Source organism: Sorghum bicolor, chromosome 3, assembly GCF_000003195.3.
Source record: "Sorghum bicolor cultivar BTx623 chromosome 3, Sorghum_bicolor_NCBIv3, whole genome shotgun sequence".
NCBI lineage: Eukaryota > Viridiplantae > Streptophyta > Magnoliopsida > Poales > Poaceae > Sorghum > Sorghum bicolor.
Genome location: NC_012872.2, coordinates 62476518 through 62493178, shown reverse-complemented (window position 1 = coordinate 62493178; position 16661 = coordinate 62476518). Strand labels below are relative to the sequence as shown.

Genomic DNA, 16661 nt, shown 5'->3' with positions numbered 1-16661 from the left:
GGACATGCATGAGTAGACTATAGTACATAGGAACATGTCAAAACTTAGTCCGTCCCCTGAACTTTTATTACACAACATAAAGTACGAACGTGCAGTATCAGCTCCACAGCAGCGGACTTCGCCACACGTTTTACAACACGGTCACAGGGAAGATATGTACAAAGCTCAGCAGTAGATGTTAATGTATAGGCATATGCAATCTTCAGGTGAAGTTGTATACACACCCATCCGTGTATCCAATGTCACTGTTCGCTCTTCACATCACCTGTACGTTCGGTAGACGGGGCTGTACATGCAACTCTCAGCATACTTCACCAGGTCTTTTGGCCGAGGGAGCTGGCTAGCCATTCCTGCGGAAAATGAAGCAGAAGAATGGAACTTACATGGTGTCTCCATGCCGTCAAGTGTTCTAGTAAAAAGCACCCCAAAACAGCAAAAATACCGAGATCATAAGCTTTTGCCGCGACACGGGCAGCTATGTTAGCTGAAATCTTCCTGATGATGGAAAAGGGCGGGTAGATCAGGCCTTTCTCAATATGTTCCGGTGTTACCTGTTCAGCTAGTCCTTCAGCTGTCCAATCCGTAAACCAATGACCCCCCAGAAAAGATGCAGAATTAGTGACAACTGTCGAACAGGAAAGCATATCGAGAAATGAATGATCTTCTTGAAATTTTGCGGATTGTGTTTACCAGCAGCAAGGACCATATCATCTGACACCCGGACTGCTCCTGAGATCACCACCCCTAGTCCAAACCCCGGGAAAATGTATGCATTGTTTGCCTGTTATAGTTCAAGATAAAGTTCACAAGTAGTTGAAACTATCAACAAATCAAGGACTTTGTGTGCACAAGCCATTTTTTCATACCTGGGCAGGCACAAATAGTTTGTCATTATATTTCACTGGATCAAACGGGCTTCCACTCCCAAATATGGCACGCCCCTGTTTACATATGTATCCTCAGATTGAGGCATTCGAAATAATTTGGCATGTGGAAAGATGAAACTATGCATGAAACGCTACCTGACTCCATGTATATGCTTGTTCAGCAGTACATTCAGACTGTGATGTTGGGTTTGATAGAGCAAGGATAATCGGTCTCTGCATTTCATTGGAGTTAATTCTAAATACTTGATGAAATCATACAAAACAAACTATCTAGACAAGGAAGTGATTTTCAGTGTCACCTCATTGATCGAAGACATAGCCTCAATCACCTCTTTCGTGAAACTTTGACCCACACCAGCTGATCCTATTAGTGCAGTCGGTCTGATAGCCTGAAAAATGGAGAAAGACTTATGAACCATGAGAATCCACAATGGAAGCCTATCTGTATCCCTTTTGGTTTAGCCTTGCACCTTAACAGCACCCAAGAGATCTTTGACAGGTTCATGCTCATGTGCATATCGCTTCTTAAACGGCTGGAGTGTCTCTTTACGTGAGGTCACAATCAGTCCCTGCAACACACGACAGACTTCTTTACAATGTGTTCACAAAAAAAAAAAAAAAAAAAAAAAAAGAAAGGAAGGGAACACTTGTTAACCTTTGAATCAACCAGCCAGATCTTTTTGCGAGCCTCTTCTACAGAAACCTTTGCCTGAAAAGAAACATCACTAATTTACTATGGTCACCAGCAAATTCCTCCAGTTAAGCCAAACTTGAAAAGTTACTACCTGTCTGGATATCTCCAGAGCAACTAGTTCAGCAATGCCCGTACCAGCCTGCAAGACATACAGATGAACCTTTAATTGCAGTCTTTATTGAACAATAAAGTCAATTGCATACATTTGTGTTTATGATAAACCATAGTTAATACTAGCTTACCAATTATGTACTTATGTTTGTCAAAGTATTGAAAATCTCAGGACAACCAAATCATTCTTTTGGAATGTAAACCAGCAAGTACAAGAGGATGGGGCATGTCTATACTGAAAAGAACCTAGTGGAACTGATAGTGTTCCCTAATATCTTCATCAGATTACAAGATTCATGGGAATGTGAAGGCAATAAGCAAATGCGATGTGGTCTTGATACATGCAGTAATTAATAGTGAGCAGTAGCATTTACTCTCTACAATTTCAAAAAAAGGGTCAATCACCTCTCCTGCACCAAAGAACAAGAATGTATGATCAGCTAGAGTCCCACCAACAGACTTCAGAGCAGCAATAAGCCCTGCAAGTACTACAGCAGCTGTGCCCTGTAAATATCAGGGTTTCAGAGTTAGTACTGCCGTCTGGAACAAAATTCAATGGCTTTTTAAGAAAAGTAAGATAAATCAACTAACATCTGATTTGATTACCTGGATATCATCATTAAATACAAGATGGTTTGTCCTGTACTTCTCAAGAAGTGTAAATGCATTGTGGTTTGCGAAGTCCTCAAACTGTGAGGCCAAACAAATTTTAGAAAGTGGTCTGCTACAGTTCAGTAGGAAACAAATAATTTATTTTCAACTATTTTCCATACCTGGACAAGAACTTTTTGTCCATAGTTCTGCCTAACTGCAGCCATAAACTCATCCAGAAGCTCAGAGTATTCCTGATTCAGAAAATGAATATAAGAAATTGAAATCCATAATCATAAAGGTTAACATGAATCATGATAATTGAACGAGCATAGCCAATGCACCTGGCCAGTTGCTCTTCTTTGCTTTAACCCAATGTAGAATTCATCCTTTAGTAGATCTTCATTATTTGTTCCCACATCAATGGTAATAGGCAGGCACTATGACACATCATGGACGAAAATATTACATCAGACTGCTAATAAACAACTGTATATCCACATGGGCCAATTTAAAACTGTATATTCACATGTAAAGTACTCACAGCGGATGGCCGTACACCTCCAAGAGCAGTATACAGCGCAAGCTTCCCCACAGGAATTCCCATGCCCTATACATATTTCACACAAAAAAAAATATAAGCAACAAACTTTGCGCTTAACCAACAATTCAGAAGCACAAATGATCCCTGACAAAGCAAAAATGGCAGGGCAATGTAACTAACCTGGCAACCAAGATCTCCCAGGCCTAAAATACGCTCACCATCAGTGACCACAATAACCTGAATACTCTTCTCTGGCCAGTTTCTCAGTACCTCCAAGATCCTCCCCCTAGCATGAAAAGCACATCATAAGCACCCTTAATCCTTTAAGGCTCTCAGAAGATATAAGCAATTACTGTGAGGAGAGGTGGAGGGACAACGCACTTATCCTTCAGGCTGACATATAAGCCCTGCGGTCGTCTGAAGATCGACCCATACTTCTGGCAAGCTTCCCCCACTGTTGGTGTATACACAACAGGAAGTAGTTCTTCTACATTGTCAATCAGGAGCTTGTAAAACAGCCTCTCATTTCTCTCCTGGAAAACAAATGCATCGTTCAACAAGATAAAAGCACTCACGACTGAAACAATAATCTGGCTAGCTGCAACTGACTTTGTGAATCCAAATTCTCTCTTGGAGAAGTCGATGGGCTTACCTGAAGGTCCATTAGCGCAGAGTAGCGCTGCAACGGGACCTGGAATTGCCGCACATTCTGCAACATCCTCTTCTCCTGTAGAAGATGCACACGCTTCACTTTCACTGAAATCATCATCATCAACTGCTAACGCGAAAAGTCTAGAGAAAGGAGAATAGAAGTAGCAGACCTGGAGGTCCTGAGATAGCACTACCGGAGGCAATAATCCTCGCAGGTAGTGCGCTTCCCGCTCTTTCTCCGTGAACGAGAGCCCTTTATTGTGCCTTGGATCCCTCAGCAGGGAGTGACCACTGAAATCCCAGTAATGATAAAACATCACAATCTTAAAGCCATGCACACATCAGAACACCAGTTGAGTTTCGTCCAAGTTCATGACCAGATTACTACACGATTTTCGTATATCAATATGACACACATGTTGAAATGGACAGGTACATCGAAACAAATATCAACTTCAGAGTTCAGCCGATACGTGGTCGTCTTAACATTTACAGTAGAATCAGAGGATATATCAAACATAACAGGAGCAGCAGAATGAACCCCGCATATATATACCTTGCTATGCAGACGGCCCACGGAGTGACAGGCTGGTCCTCGGTGGCGCGATCCTCGCCGTAGGCGTCCTCCTCGCCGCCAGTCACCACGCCCGGCGCCATCGCGACTTCACCTCCCGCCGGCACGCCGCCGTTTCCCCCCTCCCCTGATCCCGCCATACGGTGCGCTGCTCTCGCGCCAAACCTCCCGCCGCGGCCGCGGCTGTTGCTCTTGCTCCACCACCAGTGCAGGCCCTCGCCTTCCAAATGCAGCGCAACTGAACTGAGTAGCAGCTGGCGGTGCGCTGGAGCCGTAAATATTCTCGGGCGCGCGAGTAGGAGCGCTGTAGAAGCACGGCGGACACCGAGGCCATGGGGGTGACGGCGACGGCGGTGCCTGTCGTCCGCGCCGGACACGTTGCAGGAGAGGTGTCGCCACGTACCCCCGCGGTAGGCCGGCTCTAGAATGTCTGTTGGGTTGGGCTGGATCCGCACCGTCCGGTTCCACCCGGCCTGTTTTACGCGGCCCACCCTGCCTCGGCTGGCCATCGCGGAGGACACGTCCAAGCACACGCTGTCCGCTTGCGGCTTCTCCACCCAAAGCCGCGCAGCCAAATCCGAAGGGTAGCGGAGGACGGGGACGACGCCATGAGCCGCGCGCTCCTCTCCCACGTCCTCCACCGCCCGCCGCACTTCGCGTACACCTGGTACGCTCTGCTCAAACCCTAACCGCTTATATCTTTTTGCTCGCCGTTGACGCTGCAACTTCTGTTTTTTTCTTCCCGCCGTTTGCCATCGTAGCTTAAGAAGGAGTGGCGTTGGTGCCCGAGGAGTGCTCGCTTCTGGCATCCACCCACTCCGTCGTCTCAATTGCAGCGCGGTTGAAGCCGTTCCCGGCCCCACTGAGGAGGCGTCTGCTCCTCCGGCAAGGAAGTAAGTCCAGCGCCTCCTTGTCAAGGTGGTGTTCGACGTAATGCTTTTGTTACGTCTTTTCGGGTTTGTGTGGCAGTTTGGGTTTTAGGACGTCGCGTTTGGGAATCGCTCGTGGACCTGCATTTTAGTGTGTCTAATTCACGAGAGAGAGAAGATTGTGATGTTTTGGAATTCTGCAAATGACCAATGCTAGAATTGAATTGCTGTAGAATGTATTTTACTTGCTGCTTGCAGTCGTGGTTGGTTAGAGAAAACTCTCTAGGCCATGGTTGTAATACGGCTCTTTTCTCCATATGCAGATTTACTAATGATCGTTTGGCCTTCCTTTTGCTTCAACGACATGTTTAGATTGAATGCAAGCTCAACAGAAATATCTAAGTTGAAAATACGAATTTTAGCACACTAGAATTTTAGCACACTAGTAGAAGGGGAAAAATATAGGACTAAAATTTTCTTCCATAGGGCCTGTTTGGATGGGAAGGATTTCTCTAGGAACTTTTAGTTGTCCATAATGACGGTGTCTATTTCTGTCATGGCTCGTAGTTATGTAATGAATTCGTGTTAAGGTTGTGATTTGGTTCTGATAAATCTATTTACCCTCTTTTCTCTAAATCGAACAGCTAGCTGTGTTCACTGTTGCAGGAAAAGAGTAGTTTCTGGTGTACAGCCAACTGGATTGGTTCACCTTGGAAATTATCTAGGTGCGATTAAGAATTGGGTTGCACTTCAGGTATTACATATGTTGCTTTGAGATCACAAGTTCCTTTGGATTGCAGTGTATAGGCTTTGCTTAAGTGGTAGAGAACTAAAAAGAACTTGAAAGGAATGAAAACAATTAGAAGTATTAATCAAGAAACAGTTTGTTCAGTAGCAAGGCCTTTTCAGTTATGATATTGTTTTCATCTATATTGAACTATATTCAAGAGGTACTACAAAGTAGTGAACTTATCCAGTGTTAATTCATCCCTTGTTCAGGATAGTTTGCATCATTATATCTTCTTGTATGTCACTTGCAGGATTTATACGAGACATTCTTTTTCATCGTGGATCTTCATGCAGTAAGTTCTTTCTTAGGATATGTCCATCTTACAACAGAAGCGTAATAATTGTATTAGTTCTACAGCTTGATAAATTGGTATTCACACAATTGTTATCAATGAAAATTTGTACCCTGTTCTGGACTTCTGGTGTCCTTAGATAAATTACAGCCTTCCTATTAACTTGCTTCTTAAATATCTCTTTCACATATGCTGCATGATATTTGTGTAATACATGAGATTCTTTCAACCGTATGATGTTAGCTAAGCGTTGTCTATGTTGTATATTCAAACTATGTTGTGACCTTGCAGGAGGATTGGAGGAATAACTAGCTCCTTATGTTCTTCTATTTATTTCATGATTGTTTTTTTGTAAAGATATTGCTTTCTATGGTTCATTTTGTTGCTCTTTTAAATTTGTTAGGTTATGTTTATCACTGTGTTCAAAATATTTGCAGATTACTTTACCATATGAGGCGCCACTGCTTTCTAAAGCAACAAGAAGCACTGCTGCAATATATCTGGCATGTGGCGTTGACAGCTCCAAGGTCTGCCTTGCATACTTGCACTGCACTGTGTTTTAATTATTCTGTATGTGTACACTTCTGTTGTTACTTGTTATGTATTATGACTCTGTGTGTTTTCAGGCTTCTATCTTTGTACAGTCTCATGTCCGTGCTCATGTTGAGTTGATGTGGCTATTGAGTTCTTCTACTCCTATTGGCTGGCTGAATAGAATGATCCAGTTCAAAGAGAAGTCTCGCAAGGCGGTGCGTCACTTGCTGTACGACAGCTTTCACCATCGATTTTTTTTTAGGAATTGAACATGTTATGAGAAGGGACAAGGAATATAGATGTCTCTTTCATTGTCAACATCTTATTTTTGTAATTCAAATAGTTTCACCTGCTGAAATAATGAATGATATGCAACTGTTCTTGCGGTTCAAAATGCTCTCCAATAACATGCACATGTCTAAAGCATTTCATCAAAAGATTCCTTTTTCTGACTAGCACTTCCATGTGCTTATGGGCCACTACCATAGTCATGTTTGAGGATACATCAATTCCATGCTTTAATACTTTAGGTCTAATGACTCTTCATTGTGGATCTCTGTTTGATCCACATGAGTGCTTAGTTCACACCACTTGATGTCCATGCATCTTTGCTAATTCTAATTTTATCATCAGATCACAACTGTGATGCCTTGTCACTGTATACAGCTTCACTGCTGCTTTAAATTTTAAAACTGTTAGTTCTAGCCCTACTATTTTACTGAAGGATTAATTCCATATGTAGTGACAAGGTGGAGTCAGATTCCATTCTTGCAAAATCCCTCAATGCCTTGCATTTTGGTGTTAATTATTCCAGATTGTTGAAGGTTGAATATAATTACTGCTGATGCTTTTTTTTTTAATCAGGGTGATGAAAATGTTGGGGTTGCACTTTTGACTTATCCTGTTCTAATGGCTTCTGACATCCTTTTGTACCAGGTGAATTATTAACAGCTCATTTAGCTACCATGAATGCAACATTTCAATTCAACTGTATTTATTCCCTTGTTTTTCTCTCCTCAATATGAGCTTACTTGAATGATCGCAGTCCGATCTGGTACCTGTTGGTGAAGATCAAACACAACATTTGGAATTAACTCGTGAAATAGCTGAGCGTGTAAATAATCTTTATGGTGGAAGAAAGTGGAAGAAATTGGGAGGGTGAGATAAATTTTTTTGTTCTGCTTTTTGCTGTTCCATTAGTAGTTTGTCTTTTCGTGACAATTCATTTATATTTTTTCCTTGGCAGGAGAGGGGGGTTGCTATTTAAGGTGTGCAAAATGTCATGCACATACACAATTTCACATCCTTCTAAATTATCTATGCTATACTTAGATTAAAGTACCTTCTGGTTTGATTGTTTAGGTTCCTGAAGCCCTTATTCCTCCAGCAGGGGCTCGTGTTATGTCCCTAACTGATGGTCTCTCCAAGGTGATTGGCAGAACTGCCAGTTTAGATATGCATTTAATTATTGAATTAGGTTCTGAGCTGATTCATAATTTTTGTACTTACCTGATTACTGTGCTCTATACATGTACTGTGCTGACTTCTGTTTTGGTGACAGATGTCCAAGTCTGCACCTTCAGATCAGTCTCGTATTAACCTTCTTGACCCAAAAGATGTAAGGATCTAAGGATAGTGATATGAATTGAATCCTCATGCCTCCGTATTTTTATAGCTTTAACAACATGTTCATATATTTCTGTGATTGGATTTATTCTTATATAGTTGTCTGCTTTTTGGTAGGTGATTGCAAATAAGATCAAGCGCTGCAAAACTGACTCATTCCCAGGGTCTCTCTTCCTCACTTCTCCGTGCTCTCTACATCTCCTTTCATTGGTATGGAAACTCATTTCATTGAACTCATATTTCAGTATGGAGTTCGACAACCCAGAGAGGCCGGAGTGCAGAAATCTTCTCTCCATATATCAGATTATCACTGGGAAGACTAAGGAGGTATCTAGTTTTTGCATGCTGTAGTACACCTATACCCAGGCTAAACATGAAGCAGAGTTGCCTATGTATAGACGTTTTCACCTATATCCAGTATAGATTTGCTATTTCAAGTTAGTTAGATTGATATTTTTACTAATATTGTTTGTCAGGAAGTTGTTAGCGAGTGCCAACACATGAACTGGGGTGCATTCAAGACTAATCTTACGGAAGCTCTAATTGATCATCTGCAGCCTATTCAGGTTCCATGACCCTTGATCTTTACAGTTTGATAATGTGCAACTCTTATGCTTACCGCATCCAATTGGACTGAACCCCATTGTATTTGACAAATTTAGCGATCAAGTTCCTTTTATTTGCATAGTTAATCTCGATATCTCATACAAATCCTTTCCTTTAACTCTGTTTTTTTTCACACCTTTGTAGGTCCGTTATGAGGAGATAATGTCTGACCCAGCCTACTTGGATAATGTTCTTTTAGAAGGAGCCGGAAAAGCTGCTGAGATAGCAGACATCACCCTCAACAATGTTTACCAAGCCATGGGTTTCTTGCGTAGATAATATATGGGTCAAAACAATTGTTTGGGAGCTTTTATCGAACCTTTGGCTTCGAGCTTTGAGCCATGCTTCACATTAGGCGCTACCGTTTTCGCACACGGACCTGCTGCTTGTGCAGGGCCTTCATTTTACAACTTCAACTCCCTTTAAGTCGTCTCATGATTTCCTTATCATTGATTTTTTTTAAAAGGAGGAAAACCTCTGCTTTTAAGAAAGCATATAGTAGCATCCTTATCATTGGTTCACCTGATAATTTTCTGTCTGCTGTTCCTTCAGATTCTGCTGGAGAAATGTTCTAGTTTCTAAGGTTTGAGCAATTTTTATTTTGAGTTTCTTTACAAATTGGAGTGAAGTAAACAAGAAGCTGACCTATAAATGTTGTTTCACAGCTGACACTGATGTAGCGACAGCTGACAATCACCATTTATAACACGAGAAATTCCTTGGCTCTGAAAAGAGTTCGGTTTCCTTCTTTGGTCATTTTATATTTGAAGTTATCTATTTGGTTTGAAATCTAACTTTCTTTGTTTATATGGCCCTTCCATTAAATTTGGCCACTGACGGTGTTGAGGAACGATTTTACCCCTAAGAGAAATAGATAAGTTAAGGTTTTCATATATTTCATTTTAAGGATAAGGACTATTTAGAATGTTTTCGCATGGTTTCAGGTCATCATAATTGCTCCATACAAAATTAGTCTAAATAATCCTCAAAATAGAATATACAAAAACTAACTTACCTATTTCGTCCATGGGTAAAATCGTCATTTCATGCTCCGCTTAACACTGTTGGTGGCAAATCTGATGGAAGGGCCATATAAGGAAGCAAAGTTGGATTTCAAGCCAAATAGGTAACTTCATCAAATCTAAGAAGACCAAGGGAGGAAGAAGAACTTCTTTTAGGCCAAAGAAGAAATTAGGAAAGTTGGATTTTGAGCCAAATAGGTAAACTTCGGATATAAAAGGGCCAAGGAAGGAAACCGGACTTTTTTTTAGCCAAGAAATGAATTTTCTCACACTGACACGAAAACATTTTCCTTAGAAAAAAATTACAAGCTGTACTCACGAACTTGTGCAGAATTTTGTAAATTACCAACCGAACTCGTTAGACTTGTTCTGATTTATTAGAATCCTGAATTGCAAGCTCGGCTCTCTAAACTTATTTCGACTTGTCATCCATGTCTTGGTGCTTGCAAATTGCCAATTTCCTAAACTTGTATTACCATATCATATCAGTTCACCCACTCCCTCACTTTGTGTTGGCCTCACCGCTACATGTGTCTACCTTATGCATTTGTGCTATATGTTGCACCACGATTGCCTTGTCACCATATGTTTTCCCACCATCGTGGCCCTCGCTCTTGTGTATTTGTGCCTCATTTGTGTTCGATGAGTGGCCAATCAAGCCCCCACCATCGTGGCCAGTCAAGCCCCAACCGTCCTAGACCTCTCCTCGCTCTTGCTCGATTCGCTCCTGTCCTGTCCCACCTCAGCGGCACCCAACCCTGCCCTTGCCCCATGGCAGTCACACTTGGCTGCCGATACCACCACACTCCTTCGGTCCTTCCTCTTCCCCACATGGACCGATGGATGCACGCCTACACGACCATGGATGGGTGAGGCACCTCGGCAAGGACACTGTATGGGGGCACACAGGCACATTGCTGCGGCGTGGCGGTGCGACATTGAGCCAGCGATGCAGCATTAGTAGGCGAGAGGTGGCAGATCGAGGAAAGTTTTTTTTATTATTCATATATGTTCAACATGTGCTATTCTCACCGTCCAACATCTATTGAGATGTGTGCAATCCAAATCAGCAGTGTGAAGTAGCAATGTAGTAGTATGAAGTAATAGTGGGGAAAGTAGAAACGCACGAATCTCAAAGCATTGTACATGCTGTAACACATTATTGCAGATCAAGCCTAGAGCAACCGCATGGGGAGCGCACGTGTGGCAGGGTAGGCGAGGACAACCCAATGCAGGAGGGGGGACTAGACCAGGATCGTACAATAATAAGGCCTTGTTTAGATCCAAAAACTTTTTGGATTTTGACACTGTAGCACTTTCGTTTTTATTTGACAAATATTATCCAATCATGGAGCAACTAGGCTTAAAAGATTCGTCTCGTGATTTACAAATAAACTGTGCAACTAGTTATCTTTTTTATATATATTTAATGTTTCATGCATGTGCCGCAAAATTCGATGTGATGGGGAATCTTGTAAAGTTTTGAATTTTTGGGTGTATCTAAACAAGGCCTAAATTTAGGGAGTCAAGGGTGGGACAAGTTTAGAGAGTGAAGTTTGAAGAGCAAAATATGCAATTTACAAGTAACGGATCAGCATAAGAACTCGGGATAAATTTAAGTACTGCCAGTAAAATTTACATTTGTTTTCCATATCACATCCACCGCAATACTGTATCAGTCCAGCTACTGTTTTCAAGAAGTTATAGTCAACGGCCAGGGCCATGTACAACCAGAAAACGGGGCTACTGTAAGAAATACTCAAGTTAGATCTCCACTTAAAACTAGCGCTGCCTGATTTATGACTCGAGAGACCCTGTAAATCTCATGCTGTACAGATTGCCAGGATTCAGAAGTATTTGTTTTCTTCGCCTTCTGAATGGCGTCATCAACACCTGGATACACTTGAGCCCCGTAGTCGTTGTGCAGTGAAGGTGCGTATATCTGTGTGATTTCGTTTCTGTGAGTCTGGCAATAACATGAGTTGATGACAGTATTTTCTCAGAACCCACCAAAAGAACTTACCAGGTGCTTGTACCATGGCCGTCCAGATAGTCCTTCCCGGTCAGTGAATGCCCGTTCGGTCATCATCAGCCGGTCATTGATGTCTCTGACCTTCAAGGGACTGTTTTTCCATGGGGCCCAAAATTTCCATGTCTGTAGAGCCTATAATAAAAAAAATAAAGTTAAAAGTTAAACAAAGTTGAAAACATGGATCAGGCAACAACACGCAGCAATCAGGAGAATAGATACCTTCAATTCAGAATCCACTTTCAGAACTGCCTTTCTGAACTCTTTGATTGACTTGTGCAGGGGCGATAAGCTGACAGACACTCCCAGTACACTTTCACTTATATCCAATGCTCCATTCTGATAACAATGATCAACTGTCATGATTCTCTAAATTTGGACATCTCATTGAAAAATAGAAAGTGAGCAATTCTGAAACAGGTGATCCATAATTTGTTTGAGAGCTCCGAAGGACAGGTTACCTCAAGCTCCGTGGCATAATTGCTGTAGTTGAAGGGTAGGATCTCCTCATCTGAGAGCCTAAGAGCAACAAGACCCCACATGCTCGCAACTGGAAAGGAAACATCAAGTTAATTTTGGATGTTGCCATGGACTATCAAACAAAATTTCGCATAATCCACTTTGACTGATCAACTCTGTCAAAGTACGGATGAAGGATCAAAATCACAAAGTCACAAAGGAAATTCCACCCCAACAATTCTATATGCATGTTTCATTCTATAAAGACGACAAAGCTTTTTAAACATTCTGTGGCTGTACAAAAGAGCTAACAAGTAAACAAGATGTACTCCCTCTGTCCTAAAAAGAATGCAATTCTCACTCGCCGAGAAGTCAAACAATTTTAAGTGCAAAAATTACTAACATTTACAATACCAAATAAATATCACTAGATTACTTATGAAAAATATTTTCATAATAAACTTATTTGCACACATAAATATTTATACTATTTTCTATAAACTTTGTCAAACTTTGACTCATCCCAAACTTAGAATTGCATTCCTTTCGAGACAGAGGGAGTACATTACAAACTGACCTAAAGTAGTGTTCTAGAGAAAACTGCGTGCAGAAGTAAAATAGTTCCAGTCTCCTCAAAATGAAAAATGGTTAGAAATGTCAAATGTATCACATTTCTCCTTCCAGCAGCTGACAAAGCATGCAATGAAATATAGCGTGCAAGTATGTAAACCCAAGAGTCAGACACATCCATGACAAAGGTACAAGTCCAAGTCATTGTATGTAGGTTGGTGTAAACATACCTGCAACATGCCTCTGGAACAAGGGATCTCCAAACTTTTCCATCCAGATGAAGTCATCATACAAGCTATGATAGACTGCATAGTCTGCAAACAAACAGCACAAAATGGAAAACAAAAATCAATAGGATTCCCTCTTTTGCATCGTTTCTCTATGAATTGGCTATGCTTCAGAATTATATTGTGAAAGCGAAGTTATCTAGTAAAACTAATATTTTATTTGGTTAATCTAAAAAATAAATTTAAATACGAATTTAAACAACAGTATAGCAGATCATTTCAAGGAAGGTTGTTAATGAAAGCAAGTATACAAGAAAGTAGAACAAACCTGACCCAATCGTCATGTCCACTGATGGAATACCAATGTGTTGAACGAATGCAGAATAATCCGATCCTCCACCTCCTAATCTTCCAATCTTAATGCATACATTTGTCAACAGAACTCTCATTAATTCATAAGAAATCTTAAACTTGCAATCTAATGCAGCAAAAGCAACACACCCTGAACTTGGAACAAAGACGAAACAAAACTAGGTCTATGATTCCCTTTACATACTAACCACTTGAAATACTGAAAGACGACAAGCCTGTACTTACCAAAGGAGAACTGTTAGAAGCCATCCACAGATCATAGAGACTCTGTGTCCCATTGTTCGGATTTTGGACCTTCGTCAATAACAATGAAAACAGAAATGTTTAGAGAGACAAAATAATTGACTGGTACAAGAAGTCACCATTTGACTTTAGTCATAGTTAGCAGAAGTTCATACTAACAGCAACTGTATATCCAAGAAAAACCAATTAATCACAAATCAAACTGCTAGTCAATGATCAATAATTTTTGTTCCTCTGATTGTGACTGTACCCTTTACATAACTACAGGATCCATACAATTAAACCACTTGTACAATATCTGGTCATATGATGAGTTAAGTTCTCTCTGTTAACTCCAAAATTCTGCTATAATTCTTTCAAATTTCTATACCTGCTTACTAGCTTCTTTAAGCAATTCATCAAGTTGAGGAGTTGCAGATGCGTAAAATCCATAACCATCCACCGCAATATCAACATTTAGGTAAGCAACAGTTCTTGAAGTTAGCATTGCCCTGTTCTCCTCGACCCATTCAGTGGATCCTGTCTGCAGCGTTCCCCAAAGAAAATTGTATCAAGAAGACATGTTAATTGTTCTTTCAAAAAACAGGACATGGTCATGAGCAATTGAGTCGAGAGAGAGACCAATCCATACTCTTCGGCATCCCAGTTGCACAAGATGATGGTCCGTCGAGGTGTCCAGCCCTTCTTTTGCAGCTCAGACAACCGTTGAGCTAGCTACATCTAATGGAAGTTAATACACAAGAAGTCGAGCAAATCTTAATTAGAACATAAAACTGGGTACCCACATATAGCATACCTCAAGCAAGGTTGCTGTCCCACTGTTCGGATCAGCTGCCCCAAATGTCCATGCATCACGGTGATTTCCAAGGATTACATACCTGCATGTTTTACAATGATAATTGCACAGAATTTGTACAGATTTTTTTAACTTTCAAAGAACAAGATTGGTAAGCGATTAAGCAGTTTGAAATACCATACAAAATCTGTGATATATATTTAACACTAAGTGGTTCATGGTAACTGTTTCCTCACTAGCCACCCAAAGTTCCGTAAATGATGGTCACTGCACGAAATATAACACTGCCTCTATAGTAAAATTACAAATACTTAGTGTGTGTCAGCACACTGTTCAATGAAAAAGTGTGTCATACACACTGTTCAAAGAAAAAGTGTCTCATACACTTTATTTTATGAGTCACATTTACCTAACGAAGATTGAATTTTTCATTCATAGCATTTCAAGCTGACGCTTGAGGCCGGCCACAGACGGATTTGTACAGCCTATTCGCTTGGGCCCCTTTCCTAAATTGGAGTTTGGATGGGATATTGGGGGTAAGGTGATAGTGTTGGTTTGGGGATCTTGATCATACCGTTCAGGTTCTTCTCTCCCTTCAATCACCGAAATGACATTCTGAATAGTAACCATCGTCTCATTCCCCTATACAAAGAAAACAACAAATAGCAAAAAAGAAGATTTTCTCTGTCCTTTCCAAGTTTCCATATCCAGCTCCTGTACAGCAAAAAAGCCACTTACTATGTAGGTCAGGTTGAGCACTGCCGGGCCGGGCCCAATCCTGTAAGCGGCCGCGCCATCGCCTCCTTGCCAATCCTTGGGCGCCACATCGCCGCCGATGAGCTGTAGTATGGTCTCCCCATCCATCCAGGACACCGGCAGCGCCGGTATCCCCGGCATGTCATCGGAACTCATCGCCTCCGCGACGCTCAGGCGCTCGCAGCCCTCCGACGACGGCCACATCGGTGTCGTGGGGTCCCCGACCCCCTTGAACGTGCTACCCACCTGCACGCCTGTCGGCGGCATCCACGGTCCGTCCGGGAAGGCCTTCCCGGCCGCGTAGTCCTTCGCGTCGGTGTATATCACCGCCGCGGCGGCGCCGGCGTCGCGAGCGTTCCTGACGATGTCGCCGCGGAACACTTTGCCGTAGCGCGCGACGGCGACCTTTCCGGTGACGTTGACGCCGCGAGCGGCGAGGTAAGCGTAGTCCTCCGCGCGGCCGTAGTTGGCGTAGACGGCCTCGGCGGTGACCGAGCCGGAGGCCGCGTAGGCGAGGAAGGTGGGGACGGCCTCGTCGGAGACCGCGTCGTAGGGGTCGCCTGCGTAGGTTTCCTGCTTCAAAGCGAAGAGCACCGTGTCGCGATCCGGCGCGGAGAGCGAGAGCGAGCGGTGCGCGGGGTAGGAGAGGAGCACGGAGTAGCTGGTGAGGCGGGTGGGGAAGGAGTGGGAGGAGAGCGCGGAGGCGACGTGCGCGGCGGCGAGCGCGTTGGCGCCCGTGCCCGCTAGGTGGGGGCGGATGGTGAGCGCGTGCAAGTGGGCGGCGGCGGTGTCGTTGGAGCCGAGGGAGAGGAGGAGGGACTGGTAGTAGGACGGCGCGGGCGCGAGGTGGAAGAGGAGGCGGTAGGAGGCCGCGAACGCCGCGGCGATGAGGAGCGGGAGCGGGCGGAGCCTCACGGCCGCGCGGCGCGGAGCAGGGGGCGGGAGGAGCGGGACCCGCGCCGCGGAGTCATGGGCCCCGTCCTGGGGAGGAGGCATGGCGTCGCGTCGTCAAGGAGGGCGACTAGGCGGTGGCGTCGCGAGAATTGAGATGGGTAGCCGGCGGCTGTACGCGGCGGAGACGCTGCCGTCACACGAGAGAAGCGGAGGAGACGCCGAGTCTGGGACTGTGTTAGCGCAGCCGCAGGGTGTGTCGCTGACACCTGACAGCTTGGGGGCGGGTGAACGTTTTCGCTCGCTATCGTTCGCGGGGTGGGAGTGCGCAGCCGGCAGCATTCGCGTATCGGATGTTTTCGCCTTTTAAATTTTTTTATTAATTATTTAATTTAATTGTTAAATATTATACTACAGAAACCAAAAAAAAATGGCGCGGGCCTAGCCGAGTGGATGGCGACGTGGAGATTCGGACTGGGCCTTTTTAATGTCTTGATTGACACAATGTGATTTATATTTTGAAAAGG

At 43.2% G+C, this 16661-nt stretch overlaps 3 protein-coding genes across 5 annotated transcripts; 1 reads left to right on the top strand and 2 right to left on the bottom strand.

The window, feature by feature from the left end:
- On the bottom strand, nucleotides 10–4579 carry LOC8075558 (NADP-dependent malic enzyme). The gene is made up of 19 exons (XM_002456295.2): nucleotides 4035–4579; nucleotides 3649–3769; nucleotides 3480–3554; nucleotides 3209–3360; nucleotides 3008–3113; nucleotides 2828–2893; nucleotides 2628–2723; nucleotides 2466–2537; nucleotides 2299–2382; nucleotides 2098–2196; nucleotides 1673–1720; nucleotides 1543–1596; nucleotides 1358–1456; nucleotides 1187–1276; nucleotides 1023–1100; nucleotides 867–941; nucleotides 691–781; nucleotides 443–571; nucleotides 10–350 (listed from the first exon to the last, which is right to left on the bottom strand). The coding sequence occupies exons 1-19, from the start codon at nucleotides 4559–4561 to the stop codon at nucleotides 262–264; spliced, it is 2151 nt and encodes a 716-aa protein (XP_002456340.2). The 5' UTR covers nucleotides 4562–4579; the 3' UTR covers nucleotides 10–261.
- On the top strand, nucleotides 4588–9303 carry LOC8062172 (tryptophan--tRNA ligase, chloroplastic/mitochondrial). Of its 3 annotated transcripts, none has more exons than XM_002458425.2 (15): nucleotides 4588–4719; nucleotides 4814–4945; nucleotides 5588–5675; nucleotides 5962–6003; nucleotides 6441–6530; nucleotides 6630–6752; nucleotides 7402–7473; nucleotides 7583–7695; nucleotides 7784–7805; nucleotides 7900–7965; nucleotides 8099–8155; nucleotides 8281–8327; nucleotides 8409–8490; nucleotides 8640–8729; nucleotides 8914–9298. In XM_002458425.2, exons 1-15 carry the CDS (start codon nucleotides 4661–4663, stop codon nucleotides 9046–9048), a joined length of 1218 nt encoding a protein of 405 aa, XP_002458470.1. In that variant the 5' UTR covers nucleotides 4588–4660; the 3' UTR covers nucleotides 9049–9298. The 3 variants fall into 3 exon arrangements, with proteins under 3 accessions (XP_002458470.1, XP_021313591.1, XP_021313592.1); XM_021457917.1 differs by having other exon boundaries at nucleotides 4649–4719; nucleotides 5566–5675; nucleotides 8914–9303; XM_021457916.1 differs by lacking the exon at nucleotides 4814–4945 and having other exon boundaries at nucleotides 4605–4719.
- On the bottom strand, nucleotides 11376–16450 carry LOC8075557 (probable glutamate carboxypeptidase LAMP1). Its single transcript, XM_002456294.2, has 12 exons — nucleotides 15226–16450; nucleotides 15062–15129; nucleotides 14488–14569; nucleotides 14313–14405; nucleotides 14062–14214; nucleotides 13674–13742; nucleotides 13405–13492; nucleotides 13080–13163; nucleotides 12282–12370; nucleotides 12043–12159; nucleotides 11815–11955; nucleotides 11376–11733 (listed from the first exon to the last, which is right to left on the bottom strand). The coding sequence occupies exons 1-12, from the start codon at nucleotides 16237–16239 to the stop codon at nucleotides 11551–11553; spliced, it is 2181 nt and encodes a 726-aa protein (XP_002456339.1). The 5' UTR covers nucleotides 16240–16450; the 3' UTR covers nucleotides 11376–11550.

Excerpts from the sequence above, each read along its gene's own strand:
- LOC8062172 (XM_002458425.2), top strand. The coding sequence starts at position 4,661 with ATGAGCCGCGCGCTCCTCTCCCACGTCCTCCACCGCCCGCCGCACTTC. Across the intron at positions 6,004-6,440 it reads TCATCGTGGATCTTCATGCA|ATTACTTTACCATATGAGGC; the intron begins GTAAGTTCTTTC and ends AAATATTTGCAG. Across the intron at positions 8,328-8,408 it reads AAAACTGACTCATTCCCAGG|TATGGAGTTCGACAACCCAG; the intron begins GTCTCTCTTCCT and ends CTCATATTTCAG.
- LOC8075557 (XM_002456294.2), bottom strand. The coding sequence starts at position 16,239 with ATGCCTCCTCCCCAGGACGGGGCCCATGACTCCGCGGCGCGGGTCCCG. Across the intron at positions 14,215-14,312 it reads ATGCCGAAGAGTATGGATTG|ACAGGATCCACTGAATGGGT; the intron begins GTCTCTCTCTCG and ends GGAACGCTGCAG. Across the intron at positions 13,164-13,404 it reads GGACATGACGATTGGGTCAG|ACTATGCAGTCTATCATAGC; the intron begins GTTTGTTCTACT and ends GTTTGTTTGCAG.
- LOC8075558 (XM_002456295.2), bottom strand. The coding sequence starts at position 4,561 with ATGGCCAGCCGAGGCAGGGTGGGCCGCGTAAAACAGGCCGGGTGGAAC. Across the intron at positions 2,197-2,298 it reads TATTTAATGATGATATCCAG|GGCACAGCTGCTGTAGTACT; the intron begins GTAATCAAATCA and ends TGATATTTACAG. Across the intron at positions 1,597-1,672 it reads CTCTGGAGATATCCAGACAG|GCAAAGGTTTCTGTAGAAGA; the intron begins GTAGTAACTTTT and ends GTTTCTTTTCAG.